General features: G+C 36.9%; 1 protein-coding gene across 2 annotated transcripts; it reads left to right on the top strand.

The window, feature by feature from the left end:
• The first annotated feature begins 911 nt into the window (after positions 1 to 911).
• Positions 912 to 21078, top strand: LOC113279367 (187-kDa microtubule-associated protein AIR9-like). 2 transcript variants are annotated; one of them, XM_026528068.1, is made up of 38 exons: positions 912 to 1165; positions 1458 to 2311; positions 3612 to 3683; positions 4967 to 5032; positions 5507 to 5578; positions 5687 to 5752; positions 5856 to 5918; positions 5999 to 6064; positions 6362 to 6461; positions 6847 to 6948; positions 7802 to 8034; positions 8137 to 8251; positions 8679 to 8799; positions 8899 to 9074; positions 9487 to 9622; positions 10080 to 10180; positions 10277 to 10324; positions 10810 to 10994; positions 11155 to 11272; positions 12250 to 12377; positions 12858 to 13026; positions 13752 to 13870; positions 14049 to 14217; positions 14396 to 14480; positions 14577 to 14650; positions 14743 to 14865; positions 15536 to 15719; positions 15819 to 15940; positions 16576 to 16783; positions 17074 to 17147; positions 17326 to 17464; positions 17765 to 17946; positions 18384 to 18539; positions 18687 to 18818; positions 19029 to 19087; positions 20081 to 20113; positions 20202 to 20333; positions 20568 to 21078. In XM_026528068.1, exons 2-38 carry the CDS (start codon positions 1460 to 1462, stop codon positions 20742 to 20744), a joined length of 5157 nt encoding a protein of 1718 aa, XP_026383853.1. In that variant the 5' UTR covers positions 912 to 1165; positions 1458 to 1459; the 3' UTR covers positions 20745 to 21078. The 2 variants fall into 2 exon arrangements, with proteins under 2 accessions (XP_026383853.1, XP_026383847.1); XM_026528062.1 differs by having other exon boundaries at positions 913 to 1165; positions 20196 to 20333.
• The last annotated feature ends 154 nt before the right edge of the window (positions 21079 to 21232 follow it).

Raw genomic sequence — 21232 nt, forward strand, 5'->3', positions numbered from 1 at the left:
AAACGTTTTTGCTTTATAAAATGATTAATTAAGTTATTCTAACTTTGTGTTTGGGTACCGAAAACAAAAATAAAAAACAAATATATTTTGCTTCACAAAAAACTGACTTCTCCATTTCTATAAAATTGTGTATAAGTTCTGATTTATTTATTTCTAAAGGTCTAAAAAACAACTTTACAAACGACATTAAAGTAGGCTATAAAAGAATACAACATGCAAGGCATGCTTTTTAGTGTGTTGTGCGCACATCACTTTGCACCTCCAATAATATTCTACACTATTTACAGCAACTATAAGCTCGTATTATGGTATTACTTCGCATAATATCTTAACTATTTACGGCAACCGTAAGCAACTATAAGCTCGTGTTATGGTATTACTCGACAACAACTTCGTATTACTTGATTCTCGTCACCCTCGTAACTTTGATAGCAGCTACTCCTTTTGTTTTGAGTCTTTTAATAATATTTTTCCATCTGACAGATTTCTAAGTGAAAATGAAAAATGTGAAAGTATCTTTCTTCACGAGACACAAATGGATTTCTAAGTGAAAATGAAAAATGTGAAAGTATCTTTCTTCACGAGACACAAATGGTATTATATACCCCACAGCTGAAAGAGTTCAACGGCTGTGGTATGCGGACGATGCAGATAGATCAAAACTTCGTAAAAAATCTGAGGAAGCAGACCAGTGGAAGACAGCTGGTGTCTTTCAAGAACCTTACTTGAAAAGCATTTATTTGCAAAGGTCATAAATAAACAAATGACATAACATCCCGTCCTTGTTTTGAAATTATGAAAAAGAAAAAACAAAACAAAAGCAATTTGGGCGGGGCCGCGGGGGGTGGTATACTGTATTCTTGGCTTTTCTTTTTCATTAATACCACTATTTCGACTGGGTCATTGTCCTCTTTTTCTGACACAAAACAAACCTATCAACACATACAGGAGGGAGGAAGAGGAACTCAGTCTCCCGGAATCTTTCCTACTTTTTTGTATTCTTCTTCTTCTTCTTCACCAACTCCTTCTCTCTCCCTACTGTACTCTCTTTCTACTGTAATTTTGCATTTGGAAATCTGTTTCACTTAACTTCCTGAAAATGGTTCACTTTCATTGATATCATCTACACTCACCAAACACCTTCTCTTCACTTCATTCACTCAAGGTAAACCCTAACACACTCTCTCTTCATTTTCCTGTGCATTTTTTTTTTCCTTTTTTTTTTCCTTTTTTTTTAATTTTTTTTATAGATTTTTTCAATTGATTTTTTGAGAAAACCTGCATTTTAGTTCAGAATATGAAATTATGAATCGATCTATTAAGTTTATTAGCTCATATTTCAAATTTTAGGGATTTTTACTCACTCTTTTCTGAATAATCAGTCATGTTAGGGTTTTCTATTGTGAAATTTACTTGCATTACTTTCTATTGTTAAGTTTGATTTTATTTTGAAGCAGAAATGGAGGTGGTGGAAGCAGTAAATGTAGATTCGGTTGAGGATCTAGTGAAGAAGCCTGAAGCAACGATGAAATCTAGTGTTGGTACTACTTCATCAGCTGAAAGTGGTGTTAAGAGATCTATTAAAGCTGCTGGTGTTCCTTCTAGGGTTTTAGCATCAACAACAAGCAGCAGAAAGAAAATTGAAGGTACTAATTTGCCTGGTTCTACTACTAATTTGGTCAGAACAACTGTTACAAGATCTTCTTTATCCCCAGTAACAGCACCACCAGTAAGAAGAAATAGTACTGGTGGGTTAACAAGTAAGCAGCCGGTTACTCATCGGAAACCAGCCGATAGTGCTGCTGCTGCTATGCCGGTACCTGGAAGAAGAACTACTCCAGCAGCATCAGACCCGACGAAGAGTGCTTCATCAGAACCTAGAAGAGCTTCGTTTCCATCAGTTTTGAATAAATCTGTAAACAAACCAAGTGTTTCTGATGCAAAGAGAAGTTCTCCAGTATCAAGTGTTAGTAGTAGAGGTTTAAGGACATCGCCAGGATCTGATACAAGTAAACAAGATTCAGTTAGGAAGCCCTCTGTAAGGTCATCAACTTCGGCTGCCTCTTCCATCAAAAGAGGTCCTTCTTTGTCGCTGGATACTAGTGTTAATAGCAGCAGTAATAGCACCCTTAGGAAGAGTGTTACTAAGCTCTCTTCTCCATCAAGTCGATCACCTTCAGTTAACAGTGGGAAGTCAGCGGCAGATAGGGGTTCTTCTTTGTCTGGTCGGAAAAAGGCATCAACTCCTGAAAGTCGAGATTCTCGCTTTATTGTGCTCCCTCAGGTGGAAATTAAAGCTGGGGATGATCTGGTATGTAACATGCAGTCAATTGAGTAACTTCTCTTCATGTTATTATTACAAAACCATTAACACTATGTGTGCACATACTTTATAGGTAGATTCCATATTGAATTTGGGTTAACGAAATTATCAGTCTTTAGGTTAACTGAATTTTGGTATAGGAGGACGCCTTCGAGTTATAAGCTCTGTCTATTTCGTGTCTAAACTTATATTTAGTTGTTGATAATGTTGGACATGGCAAGAAGAAATAGTTTATTGAGATTTCTATGTCTAAACTTTTATTTTATCTAGAAAGGTGAAGAATTGTAAGACAAGGATGTAGTTTAAGCGCAAGGCTTTGCTTTAGTACAAAAATATTCTTGGTGGTTTATGATTCTCTGAGCTGGATGGATAACTTTTGCCTGTTGATTGAGAATCTAGGATGATCTTTTGGCATCGTATATGATCATGCAAAGTAGAGCCATATACGTGTCAATGTTACACGTCTATCAGTTTATGTAATGGTTTTTCAAGATGTTCTGGTTGGATGCATTAGACACATTGTTCATGATTGTATGTATCTAGTTGTTGATCACCAAACAGTATTTCTATTACCCGCATCCGATATAAGTATTCCATCTCATTGGTGGTGAAAATGCATTCATCACACCTGGCCGAACTGAATCAGTTGGCTTAGCATTGCAAGCATTTTTCTTGTATATATTTAGTTGTTGATCACCAAACAATTTTTTTTTTCCGCCACCTGCGTCTAAGTATGCCTTCTTATTTGTGGTGTCTTTTCTTTGTTACACCATGCTGAACCCAATCAATTGACTTAGCTTTTTCATCCTGTATTGAAATTTGATCATTGAATATCTCAAACTTTCTTAAATCATTTCTCCCCCACACCCCACGATTGTATCAGCTTCTTGGGTTTTCTGATTGCCCATGTCACTGTATATTAATAACAGGATCAACCGGCCTCATTATCAAACAAACTAATCATTTTAAAGTGGGATCTAAACAATACAGACTCTAGGCTGACTCTTGGTTCAACTTAGATGATGTCACAGAGAACTTCTAGTCTAACTTTTTGATGTTCTTACACTCGTTATGTCCTTATCCTTAATAACATTTGCGTTAGAACTCGTATATTTCCTCTGTTATACACCCATAGTGAAGCCATCATTTACAAGTTTCATTATTGTGAAACTTGTAGTTACATAGGATGCATAGATTCTTTTTAGAGATGTTATCCATGTAGGTACAACTTAACCATGTAATTCTATTAATTAACTACTTTTTCTGATTTTTTTTGTTTTTGTTTTAGAGGCTGGATCTAAGGGGTCACAGAGTTCGAAGTCTCAATTCCAGTGGGTTAAATTTGTCATCTAATTTGGAGGTAAATATCATGTTCTCCTAATTGACACTCAAATGCTTCCGTGAAGTAGGCAGCAATTTATTTCATTTGCCTTTTGAGGTCTAGCTCTTTGGAGAATCAACAAATTTTCTTTTGAGTGTCTTACATTAGGTTGTTCGACAGCTTTCCACCTGTGAATGTGATACAAAGTTTGATAATTCGTAATGCACGTTTGTTACCCTTGTATTTTGTGTAAGCTGTATTTAAGTATTTATGTTAGACATGAGGTTTTAGTAACTTGTATTACTTGCAAGCTGAAAATTCAGACATGAGGTTTCAGCAATTAGCAAAGTTCTCTTTCTTAATTTCACTCTGAAAACTGATCACCAGTTGTCCAGTTCTGAAGTTCACCTAAGTTAGCATTTAGCAAGGGTTTGATAAAGTACTACCTTCTCAGCATATCTTATGACTATCACACTGTCAGTCTGTCATAATAAAGCTAAATAAACTGCACAAGAGAGAATTTACAGAATTTACAGATACCTCTTCTTTTAAAATGGACAACTTTATGACTTGATCTACAGACACGTAACTCAAATGGAACCAGGGATATAAGAGTTCAGGCTGATGTTTAATACTCTTGAAGAATTTATTTACATAAGATTCCCCTCATGTTTGTTGTCTGATAAATGAACCAAGTCTATTTATCTCACTCATCTGTTTTCTATGCCATTGTTCATCGGAAAGGTGATTCATATTTTGTTCATTAGAGTATCAGACCATAAGTGCCACTGCATAATAAGAAGATAGGTTTATTGGTCAGAGATGACCATCTATATGATTGTAGAATTATAGCAGGAGCATAAATGGCAAACGAAATAAGGACATAGGTGGTGTAAATTGCAAGAAGTTTAAGGGCTAAACCTGCAGAGACATGTCTGTTGTCCCAAAATGATGGGACATCCATCATCCGAAGCAAATGCAACCTGCAGCAGGTTTTGTTGTTTGCCTTGGCTGAAATTTCAGAGGCTTACTTGCAAGGCTGATTCTTATGTAAGACGTATGGACTGGCTTTCATCTTATTATGTGCCATCATTTTATATAAAGTCTTACTAGAGTGGTTCCAAACTTTTATATCTATTAAAACATTTGCTTGGATTTTTGGTTTAAATCTGTTGAAGTTCTTTAGAGTAGTATCAGCATCACTACAAGATTCATTTTTTCTTTATTCCCCATGAAACGTTGTAAATTAGTAGACATGGTATTATTTTGTAACGTCAATTAATCTTTCCTTTATCTGATATATGGCTAGTTTTCTCTTGCAGTTTGTTTATCTTAGGGATAATCTTTTATCCTCTTTGGAGGGAATTGAGATCTTGAAGCGGGTTAAGGTTTGTTAGTCTATCTTAAGAAAATCCTCATAATTTTAGCGAACTTCCTTCTTCCATTTATTTTGTAGGTTTATTAATGCAAGTAGATAAATTAAGTTTCTTTAAGAGGATTCATCTTTAAGGCTGCGGGAGCAAAATCCTGAAGTGCACAGAAATTCCATGAGCAACTAAATTTTTAGGCTTTTCCTAAGATGGTGCTACTGATGTTGGAATTTGTATAAAGCTTACTGTTCCCTGTCTTGTAAAACTAGTCATTACCCTTGACGAACATCATCTCAAGGTTATTAGCATATGCCAGTGAACATACTTAACCTTCAAGAACATCAATTTTTTTTTTCACCCCTTAATACTGCAGATTTTTGACTAAAACGGTAGATCTAAATTTAGTCTTTACTGAATCATTGCACTAAAACTCTTTAACCTTGTTATTTGATGACGAGTCAAACATAACAGTTGACATGGTTTTCTTGTCAGGTTCTTGATTTAAGTTTTAACGAGTTTAAAGGACCTGGATTTGAGCAACTTGAAAATTGCAAAGCCCTGCAGGTTGAGTATCTTTCAATTTTTTCTTTTTTGAATCGGTAGATGTGTTTTTGTATCTTGTTTTAGGCCTTTTTGTGTAACAATGTACGTAATCTCGAATTGTTTGTTCAGCAACTTTATCTTGCGGGAAATCAAATCACATCACTTGTAAGCCTTCCCCAACTTCCAAACCTAGAGGTATACTTACAAGCACTAGTCTTGATCTTATTAGTATAGTTTTTCCCAGTATATGTTTCTTGTAACTCGTCAAGTGTATTCTAAGTAATTTTTTCTTCTCCAGTTTCTCTCAGTTGCACAAAATAGGTTAAAGTCGCTTTCTATGGCAAGTCAGCCTCGACTGCAGGTCAGCTAGTAATTTATTCAATTTTTTTTAGGTGGTACTCTCGAGTTCTGTCTCACTCATTTCTTCCTGATGTTGCCCAGGTATTAGCTGCTAGCAAGAACAAAATATCAACTCTAAAGGGTTTCCCACATTTACCAGTTCTCGAGGTTAGCTATTTGATTTGCTTCTTCGATAAGGGGAGAGTGTCATCTGTTTGACTTAAGATGTGGAGATCTCTTATCCCATGACTAAGCGACTAACAAAAAACTATTTGTTTAACATTCAGTTACATGAGGACTTCATGTATTTTAGCATGTCGCTATATGCGTGTACATGAGGAATGAGATTTTCTGAATTAGTAATTATAGTTGCACAGAAAATGATAACCTACTAGGTTCCATTGCCCCATATCCATATATTCTCTATTTGGATATAATTCTCAGTTTTTTTTACATGCGATGCAGCATTTGCGAGTGGAAGAGAATCCTATCCTCGAGATGCCTCACTTGGAGGCAGCTTCCATACTGCTTGTTGGTCCTACATTGAAAAAGTTCAACGATAGAGGTATTTTGATTTTATCTTACTAGATTTGGCTAAGTTATCTCTCATCTGTCTGAACTGGTATATTTGTTAGCTTCTTAATTTCCCCGATTGTTATTTTCGAAGCTGAACTTTTTTATTTGTTGCTATTATCTAGTATGCCAGTTTTCCCCAACTTCCATTATGGTTATTCTGTATTTCATCTTATTGGATTTACTTCAATCATTGTGATTTATTCTATTGTCTGGGTAATCGGGTATTTCTGCTGGCTTCTTATTTTTGTTTTTCTTATTCCCTATGCTAAAGCTTTCTCTCAAATCCTGCCCTGCACCTTCCGCCCCAATTTGTTTTTGGTTAATCTGTGGTTCTCACAATGTATTTTGAACTTGCTATTGTGGAAAACTGTCAGATCTTTCTCGCGATGAGCTTGAAATTGCAAAGCGTTATCCTGCACATACAGCTTTATGCATTAGAGATGGATGGGAGTTTTGCCGTCCTGATCTTGTTGTTGGTAAGCCTTATATGCTTTTTGTTTTCCATGATGAGGGGTTAGTGCCATTGTTTTGTTCTTCATAGATATTTTGTTAAATAATATCCTTTCTTCCTTTTTAAATTAGTTTCGCTTTTGGGAATTGCTTAACTCCTTCAGTGAAAACTTCATTCTATGTTCTCGCTGGTGAAGTGGAGTTCTTGGCTAGTTAATGGTACCATTACTTGAGCATTTATGCAGAAAATCCGAAAATGTTGTCACTTATCTTATTAGAACCACAGAGCCTTGTTATTCGCCTTTCTATAATTTTCTCCAACAGTTTGACCTTTTAATGGCATTCTATTACTATACAATAGTTTTTGTAGTGTCTGGTATAGAATTGAGGATTATTGTTAGTGAATAGTGACCGTGCACCCAACAACCGCTTGTTAGATCCACTGACTCTTGTTATGTTATCTATTATCTGACTCTTCTCTTAGCAGTTTTAACTGTTTTCCAAATGATTAACACGGCAAATTAAATTCCATGTGTTGTTTTGTGGGAGTTAATACAGACACTTCCTTAATGTTGAACTCAACTGCTTTTTAAATTAGATGGACAGAAAATTTTCTATTTGGATTTTGGTTCCAAACCTCCAATTCATAGATGTCTGAAGTTAAAACTTTTCTTTGCTGTCCATTAATGTTCTGAATTGGTTAAATTTTTAATTTGTGGAACATTTCTGATTTCAAAACTTTTAACAAGCGACTGTTGAGGACCATTAAAAATACCGTGATATTTGATAACATGCGGGTTGAGTGAAGTTATTTCAGTACGTATATGTAACATATCATCTTCAGAAGTTGTTATAATTGTTATATGTATTTCTGAACAGATTCGACCTTCCGGTTTCTTGTTGAGCAATGGAAGGATCAGATGCCTCCAGGCTACTTGCTTAAGCAAGCTTCTGTTGATCCACCATTTGAGGAAGATATTTGTCGCTGCCACTTTGTTTTTGCCAAAGATCGCTCTCTAACCAATGATTCAGAATTATCCTTGAAATACCAGTGGCTTGTAGGAGAAAAAACCCCTACAAATTTTTTGCCAATTGCCAATGGAAATGGAGAGGTAGACAGTTCGCTTAATCAGTTTTTTCTTCTCTCTAGTCATTTGGTAAATTCTAAATTGTTGCCCTGCTGTTTGATTGATTCGGTGTCCGGTGATTACCAGGTATACTGGCCAAAGCGCGAGGATATCGATAAGTTTCTCAAGGTTGAGTGTACTCCCACGTTGAATGATATTGAGTATCCTTCTATTTTTGCTATATCTTCGCCGGTTTCCTCGGGTAAGCTTCCTTTGCACTTGTGATTGTGTATAACTATCCTTTGGACCAGATTTTCCATAATTATGTCTACTGAGTGTGGACTATGGATTGCACGATCTACCTCAATGTTATACCCTATCGCTGGTCTGTCTTTATGTAATGGATGGTTCTATGAGTGTAGATACCATGTGTGCCTTATTCCAGTAGTTTTGAGCCAGTTTGGCTGAATTCTCAAATCAGTAGGTCCATATTTTCTGTGTCTTTTCTAGGCATCAAAGCTACACAAGTTGTGACTTCTCCCCTAACAGTGGTGTTGTCAATATCTATCTGAATATACTGTAATGTAGATTATTGACCGTTTGGTGTATTATCAAGGGTTCTTTGCAAATGTTTCACAATCTGAAGCAGTGATATGTTATCCTTTTAATAATTCTGCCATGACACACAGGAACTGGGTACCCAAAAGTTTTGAACCTTAGCGTGCAAGGTGAACTTGTGGAGGGGAATGTGATCAAGGGTCATCCTGAGGTTGCATGGTGTGGTGGGACTCCAGGAAAAGGTGTTGCAAGGTAAATGATTATCATTAGGCTCTGACTGAAATGAGAAAAAAAAGGCAAATATTTTACTTAGCAACTAATTTGAAGTAATTCGTTTTCCCAATTTTCCAGCTGGCTTAGGCGAAGGTGGAACAGTAGTCCTGTAGTTATAGTTGGGGCAGAAGATGAAGAATATCGATTGACTACAGATGACATAGATTCAAGTTTGGTATTCATGTATACACCAGTAACGGAAGAAGGTGCTAAAGGAGAACCTCAGTATGCTATGACAGACTTCATAAAAGCAGGTGAGACATAACTGAAATGATTTTTGTTGCACACTGTCCTGACTTACAGTGCAGTTCGTCAACCTCTCCATTTTTGTTAAAGCTGTAAAACCTGGCTTTCCAGGATAAATTTTATGGTGATATTTTTTTTCTCTTGAAAAAGATTTTCTGCAACGAAGTATGCTTTGCTGGTTGTTGTCCACTATCTATTTTTACAGAAGCATTTTAGTTACGACTGTACCAGCACACACAATACTCTATCATGCGAATTTTTTAATATTTAGTGGACAATTATAAATGTTGCTCCGCTCTTCAACTATTGTTTACGGTTCAACCGTTAAAGTTTCTATCTTTGGGGTAGACATTATGGTATTTATATCAGCATTTGTACTAATTACCGAGGTACCTCTTGTGTGCATATAATATTTGGCAGCGACTCCATCTGTCAGTAATGTCGAGATTCTTGGAGAATTCGTTGAAGGAAATACAATTAAAGGCGTCGGTGAATATTTTGGAGGTAGAGAAGGCCCTAGCAAGTTTGAGTGGTTACGTGAGAATAAGGAAACTGGGTATGTAATTCTTTCATCCCTTCATATCTCACTGTTATATAATGTATGCCTAAAATTCTTTCATGATTTTCTTAATTCTAAAGTTTGACCGTATCTTTTTGATATATCAAAATATTCTGTACTTCTATTCTTTCTTCTTTAGTTCTTTAGTGTTGGTGAAGGTAGTTTCATCTTGAGTGTGACCAGTCTACATGATATCTATCGCTAGATAATGAATGTAGTTTGTTTCGCTTATCAAGTTCACATTCCATATGATGCAGTTAATACCAAGTTACTAGAGTAGTTTTTGAAATTTTAAGCACAGGTTTTGTCATGTACATTTATAATGCAACACCTGCCTGCACGAATAGTTTTATCTTACTTTTGTAGTTCTTCAAGATACTCGTTGTCTGTCTTCTCTCTTTATTATTGCTCTTAATTGATATCCATACCATAACCTTTTCTGATCTTGCTACAGTGATTTTGTACTGGTTTCTACTGGTACCCCTGAGTACAATTTGACCAAGGATGATGTGGGTCGTCGCTTAAAGTTTGTGTATATTCCTACCAATTTTGAAGGTAATACCTGGATTTCTGCTTGATTAGACCGATTCATATTGTTTCTTTGCATTAAAATTGTAAGTTAATCCATGTTTGCCATGGGTTGTTTTTCAGGGCAGGAGGGAGAATCTGCATCTTTCTCAACTCAGATTGTTAAGCAAGGTATACTTGTTACTTTGTTAGGTTGAGCAAGAAGCGTGCATATTATCTATAGCTCTTGCAGTCATGCCAGTGTGTTTAAATGTCAACTACCTGATGCCAAATGTGATTCACACATTCGTTGACACATTACTATATTTTAAGATTGTCTCATTGGTAGAAGGAAAGGGTCCGTATAGGGTGTATATTTTGGATAAAAGAACTCGTTTCACTACATTTAGGGAAAGCACTTCACTTATGTTACGCTAGGTAAATGCACAAGATTCAGAGCACTCTTATATCTTCGGCCTCTTCTGGAATACTATTCCCGAATAAGAGACACAACCTTCTGTTGGTTCTTTAGATCTTTGACTAGTCCAAAATGGCGCTTCAATTTGTTCTTTTGCGAATGTCTTCCCTTTCTAGTAACGCTATTTTGAAACAATCAATGTTATTTTTTTAATTTGATATTTACTCTTTATTTTCCTTGTTTGTCTTGTGAAATTCAGCTCCGCCTCGAGTTACTAATTTGAAGATAGTTGGTGACCTTAGGGAGGGAAATAAGGTTACTGTCACTGCTATTGTCACTGGAGGAACCGAAGGATCTAGTAGAGTTCAGTGGTTTAAAACAAGTTCCTCTAAATTGGAGGGTGAGGATGATCTAGAGATTCTAAGTGCATCAAAAATTGCAAAGGTAAGAAAAGCTTTAGTTACCGGCTTCCTGCTGCTACAATTTTTAGAGACTTTCCTTTTTGCGTAAAACCACAGTTTTTGTTCCATGTATTTGTTTTGCACTCGAGATTCTATTTTACATTACAAACTATTATGCTGACTAACCGTCGTCCTTTTTACAGGCTTTCCGTATACCTCTAGGAGCTGTTGGTCATTACATAGTAGCAAAGTTTACACCTATGGCTCCAGATGGTGAATCTGGTCAGCCAGCGTATCTCATATCTGAAAAAGCAGTTGAAAGTAAGTCTGCTGTTTATACAACAAGCTTCCTGTATGTTCATACTGTGAACTCCTTACGCAAAGCATGTTGTACGACTCAAGAAGCTTTAATTTCTGAGTAGTGACTGTTTATTATAGTTTGTGTCATAGCAACTAGCACCGAACCTTCTTCTGTCTGCCACTCTAAGTCACATTGATATAGCTTGCCTAAATTGCGAAGAACCATGCCTTCATAAGCTGTGTTACTGTGTTGATCAGGTACCTATGAGGTCCATTATGCTCCAAAGTGTGAAAATTTTCTCTTTTAAATGCTATAAGTATGATCTCTAGTGGCCCTGAAGAAGGTAGTATTTCCACGGGCTAGCAGCTTGCCAGTTGTGTAAGTAGGTTGGTGAATGGCAGTGACTTGATGTCCTCTGGGTTATATATGTGGCATTGTGGCTCAGGTCTTGTGAAGTAGGATGCGCTCCATATAAAGACGATAAAGACCACAACAATTAATTCTCTTAGTTGTCGATTATCATTAGTTATTAAAAGATCTTGGGTTTGTCAATTTTGTAGCAATGGTACAGATATATGTGGGGGCTACTGACATCAGTACGTATTGTTGGATAAGGCGGGCAACTTGGCCAAATCCAGCAGCAGCATGCTACTTTGCTGTATCTTCTTAAGACATTTAACTTCGATAACCAAACAGATTCACATGTTATTGAAAACTAAAATAGTAACTCAGCGTTCTCTTATTTTCTAAACTTCACTTATTACCACTATAATGACTACCCTACAAAATCTAACTTCCAGATTATCTGACAATGTAAGTAACGAAGTTAGTTCGTCGCTCATACTTACGTAGTTGCATATGCCCTCTCCACGATTCTTCATGAAATCTAACTTCTCTATCCCTCTGAAGTGTAGCTAATGCAGGTGATAATGCGATTAGTATCATTTTGTCCTACTTGTTGTTTTACTTATTTACTTGGTAATTGTTATCATTGCAGCTCTTCCCCCTAGTCTAAATTTCCTTTCCGTCACGGGTGATTACGCTGAGGGTTCGATACTGACAGCATCATATGGGTATATAGGAGGACATGAAGGAAAAAGTGTCTATAATTGGTATCTCCATGAGGTAATAAGCTTTCACTAAGAATGTTCTAGTTTTCCCTAGGAACCTAATCGTTCTGATTTATTACATTATCCAATATTGCCTAAGGGATGTGTTAGATTTTTCTCCAAAAGGTCCCCCCTGCATTCCATAGCTATCTATGAGAGTTGGACTTGGGTCTGGCTCTCATTAAGAGTTAGTGTCTCGTACCTTGTGGTCAAGGTGAGGACTAAATTGGACATTCTGTACAAGGCTGCTGCTCCCTGCTATTGCTTTCAATCATGTATAGGAAGTAATCTATGTCATACCCGTGGTTAATCAGACGGCATCTGTAACAATTGGACAAGGCAGTAACCATTTATGTGCAAGTTTCTCATGTTCTAATACCTACTGTTAACCACTTACATCCCTAAAAGCAGCCAACGCCGGGCATATGCTCGGATAAATGAGAATGTATCTTAATGATGCCTTTCATTATTCTTATAGTTTCTTGCTGTTGTGCAGACTGAAAATGGAGCAGGTTCTTTAGTGCAAAGTGCGTCGGGCCATCTTCAGTACCGAATTACCAAAGATGCCATTGGAAAGTTTGTTTCCTTTAAATGCTCTCCTGTCCGTGATGACGGTATTTTTGGTGAGCCAAGGACTACCATGGCACATGAGCGGGTTCGTCCTGGTGATTACACTTACTCCATCCGCTTCTATTCATTTGGCCGTATATTATGCACAAATGTTCTTTTTTCTTTCTTTCTTTTGTTTGTGTGAGGCTAAATCCTTAGTTACGCATTTGTTGTTTATAGCACATCAAAGACCTCCATGCAAGGGATAAATACATACCATGAGCACATTATTGTTGTCACTATTATCGTTCTTGCTTTGTTTTTACAATTTTGGGTACCTAAATTTTAGACAAACAAGAGCTCATGTGCTTTAGAGACACAGAAAGCTATGATGAAAGACAATGTAGTGAACTACTCCAAAGCTTCAAAATGAAAACCAACTGCACAGAAATATTGGCTTAAGTATCTCTCTGGCTTAGGCATAGAATCTATATTGAACCACCGACTTCATGATTTTAATGATAATGCTCTGTGAAGCTAGTAAAGATAGCCGTTGAATACTTGAATGTGCTAAAGACGGGAGAAGGCTAACACTTTCTGGAGGCATCTTGGTGTCATCTTTTTTTCCTTTTTTCTTTTCTTCCCTCTCTTTCTCTTTTCTTGGCGAAACCTGAAAGAACTGGGGGTTTATCAATAAGTTATTCTGGGGTTTGGTAGAAACTGCGCTCAAAAAGAGCAGAATGATTGGTGAAGTATAATTTAAGAGATTAAGCTTCCGTGTATAAAGATGACAACGATGATTCATTTTGATTCAGTTGAATTGTCTGTGTAATATATATAGGAAGTCCAAAGCTGCTTTCGTTGGAAATATTGGGGAAATCTATTGAGGGGACTACGCTGCAGGTTGAGAAGCAGTACTGGGGAGGGGAAGAGGGTGATTCAGTTTTCCGTTGGTTTCTGGTATATGCATTAACTTCAACTACAACATTATATTTCTCACGTATCCAACGTTGTGTTATTATGTACCCACTTTCTCATCGTCTTTATCTGCAACTACCGTGTCTATGCTGTGTATCTCTTTTGTTTGCTATCCTCGACTGTTGCTAATTTCTTACGTGACTGTTATGCACAATTACAGACTGATTCTGATGGAACACAAAGCGAAATTAAAGGTGCCACTGGTGCATCATATTTCCTCACAAATGAAGATATTGGGTACCTTATTTCTGTTTCTTGCGAACCCATTAGAAGTGACTTGGCCCGTGGTGCTACTGTTCTATCTGAGCAAATTGGACCTGTTGTGCCTGGTAAGCTGTGAATTTATTTCCTTAGCTATCTGGTAGTAAAAAATAAGTGAGAACTGAGAACATCCCTGAATGAGGTCACTGGGGGACACTAGCTACTACTCATATCTTCTTGCAAAAGTCAATTAAAGAATACACTTCACACTTATCTTTTCCTTAAAGATATGCATGAATTATGCAGGGCCCCCGACTTGCCAGTCTCTTGAATTTAGCGGACCGCTGATGGAAGGAAAACGTCTAGGCTATATCGCGACATACACTGGGGGGTGAGATTATCTTTCCATTTACTGCATTCAAAGTTGGTTTGACCTTTATAGAAATTGTTGCTTCTTGAATCCAACTCATATTTTATCATCTGTCAGCGAACAAGGAAGTTGCTCACATGAATGGTTTAGGATTTCAAGTGATGGTACGAGAGACAAACTAAGTAATGATGGTAAGTTTCCGAGATGCCGCTGAACTAGTATTTCGCCAAAACAAAAAGAGCATTTCATATAAGCTGAAGTGTATATTTAAATTTTCCCTTAGCGGAGTATCTCGATTTGACTGCTGAGGATGTGGGTAGATGCATAGAGCTCATTTACACACCAGTCCGGAAAGATGGAATTAAAGGGACTCCCAAGCTTGTAAAGTCAGATGAGATTGCTCCTGGTATCCTTTTTCTTTCTCTCTTTTTCGATTCTTTTTTGTTTACTATAATATCCTATTTATTCGCATATATGTCTTATATGTCTTCAAGTTGAAAAGAGATAGTAGTCTCAGCTTATATACTCATCGTTGTCCGTTTCTACTGTGCTGGTGTCTCTCATGGATTCGACCAATCCATACGCCTGCATCAATATCACTAGTTTCCCCGAATGCCAAGGAGCTTGCATCTTGTGTTTTTGGTGAGATAGTTAGGGAAAATGATAAACATCAAAGGAAAAGCAAGCAAGATTGAGACATAGACCTTCCCTCAAGAAAACAGAAAGAAAAAGAAATTAATTCTGGAAGCACCCAATTACATTCTGGGCAGTTATGCATATGAAAAATAGAAACCTAGTTTCAGAAGATAGGCCCAGAAAGGGAAAACCCATTTCCTGAATGGATCTTGTATATACTACTGATTAGGACCCTCTCAAAAAGTACCTACAGAGCAAAGGCGGTAGCTGTTGTGATTTTCCTCCTATTCAAAGTTATTTCAAATTATTCGAGTTCGTGTTTGAAGTTTGTTCCGTCGTGTCTCCGTATATTTTGTAGTTGTTCTTATTTCTATATTTATTCTATCTTGTGGTTCCACTCTGATAAATCATACATCTCTTTATGGTGTTCTTTGGGACAGCGGATCCAATGGGCGTGGAGCTTGTCATTCCAGTCTGCTGCCAGGACACCTTAGTTGTTCCTCAGAAATCTTACTATGGTGGAAAGGAAGGCAACAGCGATTATACTTGGTACAGAACATATAAGAAGCTGCAGGAATCTGATGGCATTGATTCTGAAGATGTTTTTATATGCGGAAAATCATTGTGAGTATGGTTGTTTATAAAAATTGCTTTTATCTTAAGATATTATAACTATTTGTTGCCTGACAAATACATTTGCTAATTTGCTGAACACTATGATAGAACATATACTCCAGTGCTGGAAGATGTGGGAGCTTATTTGGCCTTAAATTGGGTGCCCACACGTATGGATGGAAAAACAGGGGAACCACTGGTTGCAGTTAGCAGTAATCCTGTTGCCCCAGGTATTATCATATACCAAATGAGTTATTGTGAAGTTGCTTTGTCTATTCAGCGTTAATGCTAGATGTACACAGTAAATATCTTCGACATTACGCTGCTTCAACTATTCTCAAACATTGATTAGTATCCATCATTGTGGATTAGGAAAAAATACATATATTATTCATACCCTCGTTTGGTTAGAGACTGCAATGAGGTGATTGGAAATTCCCATTTTTTCTGCTTGAAACTCCCTTTGTACTGTTATATCGTTATGTACATGCACAGATGTACTGCATGGTTTCTCTTTTATTGTGCATGGCCAGCGTAATAACATCTGTGCAAACCTATTTAATATTTGGCACTAATATACCATTCTTGGAACTATGCTTTGATCTCGGATACATGTCCAGACCCGCAACTTAGAATTTGAAATAGACTGAAATGTAAAGTGAGTTTTCTTTGTATTCAAGATCTTACATGATCTAGTAACTGAGACCGCTCATATGATGTGCTATTACTGTCAGGTGCACAGCTGTAATTACTGCATTTAGATTTGATCAGTTATCATTCTGTTCCAGCAAGGAGACATTTTTATTCATCCATTATTCATGTACCTCATTCGTGGAACTCATCAAAATGGGCATTAATTGTGCAGCTTCACCAGTAGTTTCTAATGTCCGGGTCAAGGAGTTATCCTATGGGTTATATTCTGGAGAAGGGGAATATTATGGTGGATATGAGGGATCAAGCGTGTTCAACTGGTACAGGGAGACTAATGATGGCACTATTGTTCTTATTAATGAAGCTGACTCGACCACTTATGAAGTGACTGATTCGGACTACACTTGCCGCTTGTTATTTGGGTAACTATCTTATCCCTCTCTTCTTTATACGAAGATTACCCTGGAAATATAAGCTATGTGGTTCCAACTAGCGGGCTTTGCTTTTTTAAGCATCAGTGTATATTTGATTTAGTTGGCACAAGCTAAGGACCGTTCTATTATTGTTAACTTATGTTTGCCTTTCATATTTCTGTCGTGTTCAAGATTTGGTTATGTGGTTAGCCTTTAATTAGTTGTGAACCACAATGAGTTATTGTTTGGATGTACAACCTTACTTATGTCTAAAAATCTTGTTGAATTTGAACTCCCAGCTATACACCAGTTCGTTCTGATAAAGTTGCTGGGGAACTTAAATTGTCTGAGCCCACTGACATTATTCTTCCAGGTAATTCTCTTAGATAATAGATAGGCAGGTGTCTCAAAATTATTTTTTTGCTCAATTTTAGCTACTTGCTGAATGTGAAAAATGTGAGTTCTTTTGAACATACATATGGAAACCAACCACATTTAGGTATATTTTACTTCATTTATGGAAATAAAGAAACGTTTTTTTTCCCTCTTAGAGCTGCTGAGGATTCAAATGCTTAGTCTCACTGGAAAGGCTGTAGAAGGAGAAAAACTCACTGCTGTTGAAATAATTCCGGAGACTGACATCCAAAAACATGTTTGGGACAAATACAAGAAGGCCATCACATATGAATGGTATATGCTACATTCCGTCTACTTACTGTCAGACTTCAAGTCCCAAAACATTTCAGCTTGGAAACAACACCTATGTAGATAAAATATATAAACCCGAACATTTATCATAAAATTACTTGAAATTTTAGAATCTGACTTAGGTTCACCAATTGGTCTTGGAACAGTCTATTCCAAAAATTGTCCAGTTTACTTTACCCAGCTAGTTTGGATATATTGTCTAGTAATACTAAATCTTGTGACAACTGTGACAAGCATTAATTAAGTTGTCTCATCTCCTACAACTATCCACTTTTGCTGCAGGTTCTTTTCAACTGAAGATGGTGATAATAAATCTTTTCTGCCATTAGCTTCACATCGTTCAAGCTCTTTTAAATTGCGGTTTGAGGATATAGGTAGATCCCTGAGATGTGTTTGTGTTGTAACTGATATGTTTGGAAGGTCCAGTGAGTCTGCAGCAGCAGAAACTACACCCGTCTTGCCAGGTATTCAACTCGTTTGCTAGTAATATTTATTTGAAGTGTATCTTTATGTTTGTCATTTCTTTGTTAAGAAGAAAAAATGGTGGGTGGGGGTTCCAAAAACAGTTAGAACTCCAGTGAGTGGGTTCTTAGTTTTAGTGAGTCATGGGTCTTTGCAATATGCCTACTGTTCAGCACAGAATGGGTACCTGTACCTCTGAGGTACACAAAGGAGGTACTTCATAAATTCAATAGAATAGGATAAGCTATTACCATCTGTTAGAATTCTGTTTGAAACAAATAATTTTTCCAAGTTGTTCTGCTTTTTAAGTTATGTATTATTCTTTATCTTTTATCTTGAAATAAAAAGGAAAAAAATGGCGATAGCTTGCTAACCACCCACCCTCATCACGGTATGCCTAATTTAGACTGTTACTGTATAAATTGGTTTCGATTTTTAGGGATCCCGAAAATTGATAAGCTGGAGATAGAGGGGAGGGGTTTTCACACTAATTTATATGCTGTACGTGGCATCTATCATGGAGGTAGGGAAGGCAAAAGCAGAATTCAGTGGCTCCGGTCTATGGTTGGAAGTCCTGATCTCATCTCTATTCCTGGTATGCTATATCATATATGGATAAATTTCTTTATTTATTCAAGGATCAAATTTACTGTTGAGATTATGATTTAAAGTGAGCAAGTGACAAAGTTAAATGAGGTGTTATTCAATGAAGTAAATATCTCATCATAAGGCAAATTTGCAGGTGAAGTAGAGAGGATGTATGAAGCTAATGTTGATGATGTGGGGTATAGGCTTGTGGCAATATACACTCCTATCAGAGAAGATGGAGTTGAAGGACAACCTGTTTCTGCATCAACAGATCCTATTCTTGTTGGTAAGTAGCAAATCGTTTTCTTAGATACCATTAGTAGTTTTGGAGCTCTCCTGATCTGATGAATATGGACCTCCTGACTTATATGATATTTTTTTGGTATCTCGTTCACTTATCGCGTTTTATGTTAATGGATCTGTTGATATATTAATAGCTGTTTTGACATCCCAGTCCCTCATCTAGGTCTATTAAGTCTAATTTATCCATTTACAGAGCCTGATGTACTTAAAGAAGTGAAGCAGAAGCTGGAACTTGGAACTGTGAAGTTTGAGGTAAGGGTTCTGTTTGTCAGCTTTGATTTCCTATCTTTATTCCTCTGTGGAAATGGAGGTGGACTATATACAGCGTAGAAGTCATTTTTGCCCTGTTGTTTGTAGAGTTAATGAAATCTACTTGTAGATGAAAATGAAAAGCATTTTAAAGAGCGAGGAGCATAACATAAATATGTAGGAAGCCTAAACCTTAATAAATCAGGAAACCACAATAAACATTAATTACTATGTGGGATGATCCAAGAGAGCTGATTTCACTCATTAAGGCATGTTGATAGTCTTCGAAAATGCTATATGGACCGTTGGACACCAAGACCTTGGCCCCCAATTAGACACAATTGATGTTGCACTCAGATGTCAGGGAAAGATGGCTTGTATTTTGGTAAACGAATTTAGATGGGACAAATCTGACATACGCACAACATAGATTCCATTTTACCAAATGGCATTTAAACTTCCAATCGAATTTTGGGAGAATAAATAGCAAAAAGATATTATGGGAAAAAAGGAATGTTTTACAAAAGTAAAAGATAATTTAATTTTCCTTCTATATGGTTTTTCTATTTTTTTCTTGGGTCCCTCCAATTTATCAACTCTTTTACCCAAAAAGCACGTTACGCATCGGGGCCACATGAGTGTGGTGTCTAGTTGGGGGGGTGGGGGTGTCCTTATAACATTTGCCAATAATGTCTGGTCTGAGTTTCGGTATGGTTTTCAACTCTCAGCCTACTTTTAGTACGAGTTCTACCTTTTCAGAAGGGATTGATAATTTGGTAGGGACGATCTGCTTTCTTTGAGCTGTTACTTTTTTTAATGGTGATAAGCGTGGATTCCCTTCTCAAATCATTTTGCATCATTGTTAGGCTGTGTAACTTCGTAGACCACAAGTTGTTATAGTGTGGATTTCATGTTATTTGCCATACATAGTTACGGTGGAGATGACCTTACCTTTGCTTTGTGATTTTAACCTTATTTTGCTTCGATTGGAATTAGGTACTGTGTGATAAGGACCGGACTCCAAGGAAGGTACTTACGATTAGTTTTCCTATTATTATTATCCTACATAACATGAAAATCTAGTTCTAAACCAGCTCTCTCTTTATTATAGCCACAGGTTCCTGGACAAGGAAGTCTTGAAAGAAGAAATCTTGAAGTTAATCGTAAGAGAGTTAAAGTAGTTAAACCTAGTACAAAGACATCGTTCGCGACTACTGAAATTCGAGGAACTTATACTCCCCCCTTTCACGTAAGTTTCTCTCCTCAAGGCAATTCGTCAGTCTTTTAAGAAAGTCTTTAACTCTTGAGGATCAATGAAACAGATAAAATATTTAAGTTTTATCATATCATTCTCTGAATGGCCACTACGATTTCCTGTGTACTATATACAAGTTTTAAAGATGACTTCATGGAGAGAATCTTTCTTATCAGTCAGAAATAGGCACGTGCTCTGTTTAATCTAGCTGATGTGGACACCTTGCAGGTGGAGCTTTTCCGAAATGACCAACATCGGATGAGAATTGTGGTGGATAGTGAGAATGAAGTGGATTTGATGGTACAGTCTCGGCACATAAGGGATATCATTGTCCTTGTTATTCGAGGCCTAGCTCAGAGATTCAATAGCACTTCCCTCAATTCCTTACTGAAGATAGAGACATGAACAAAGTGATGGACCAATTGCGGAAAGAGCAAGAAAATGAGTCTGATGAGCATAGTATGCTTGGTTGTAGAGTTTGAGATGTGAATGTGTTTGCCTTAGTTATCTCCTTTTTTTGTTAGGTTATTGCTATTATTTCATTGTGGGTTTCTTGTATAAAATTTACATGGTGGGTGGGTGGGTGGGTTTCTTGTCAATTTTGTTGTAAATTTTTGTGTATCTCGTTATAGTTTTTTTCATCTTTTCATACTAGCCGATAGAGCTTGCATTTTATATATCAGTTACTCGTTCATATTTTAGCAGAAATGTTTAGTTCTCAATTGTTTTCGTGGTGCAATTTTTTTCCCCTTCCCTTCCCTTCCCTTTTCAATCAATCAATCAATTAAGATAAAGAAAGCTAATACAGTAAGAAATTCGATGAGGTGAGGTTACAATAAATTGAAGAAAATAAGATGTTTGAACTGAAACTGAACACTCATAATCAAGCACAC

This window comes from Papaver somniferum, chromosome 1 (genome assembly GCF_003573695.1).
Source record: "Papaver somniferum cultivar HN1 chromosome 1, ASM357369v1, whole genome shotgun sequence".
In the NCBI taxonomy this organism is placed as follows: Eukaryota; Viridiplantae; Streptophyta; class Magnoliopsida; order Ranunculales; family Papaveraceae; genus Papaver; species Papaver somniferum.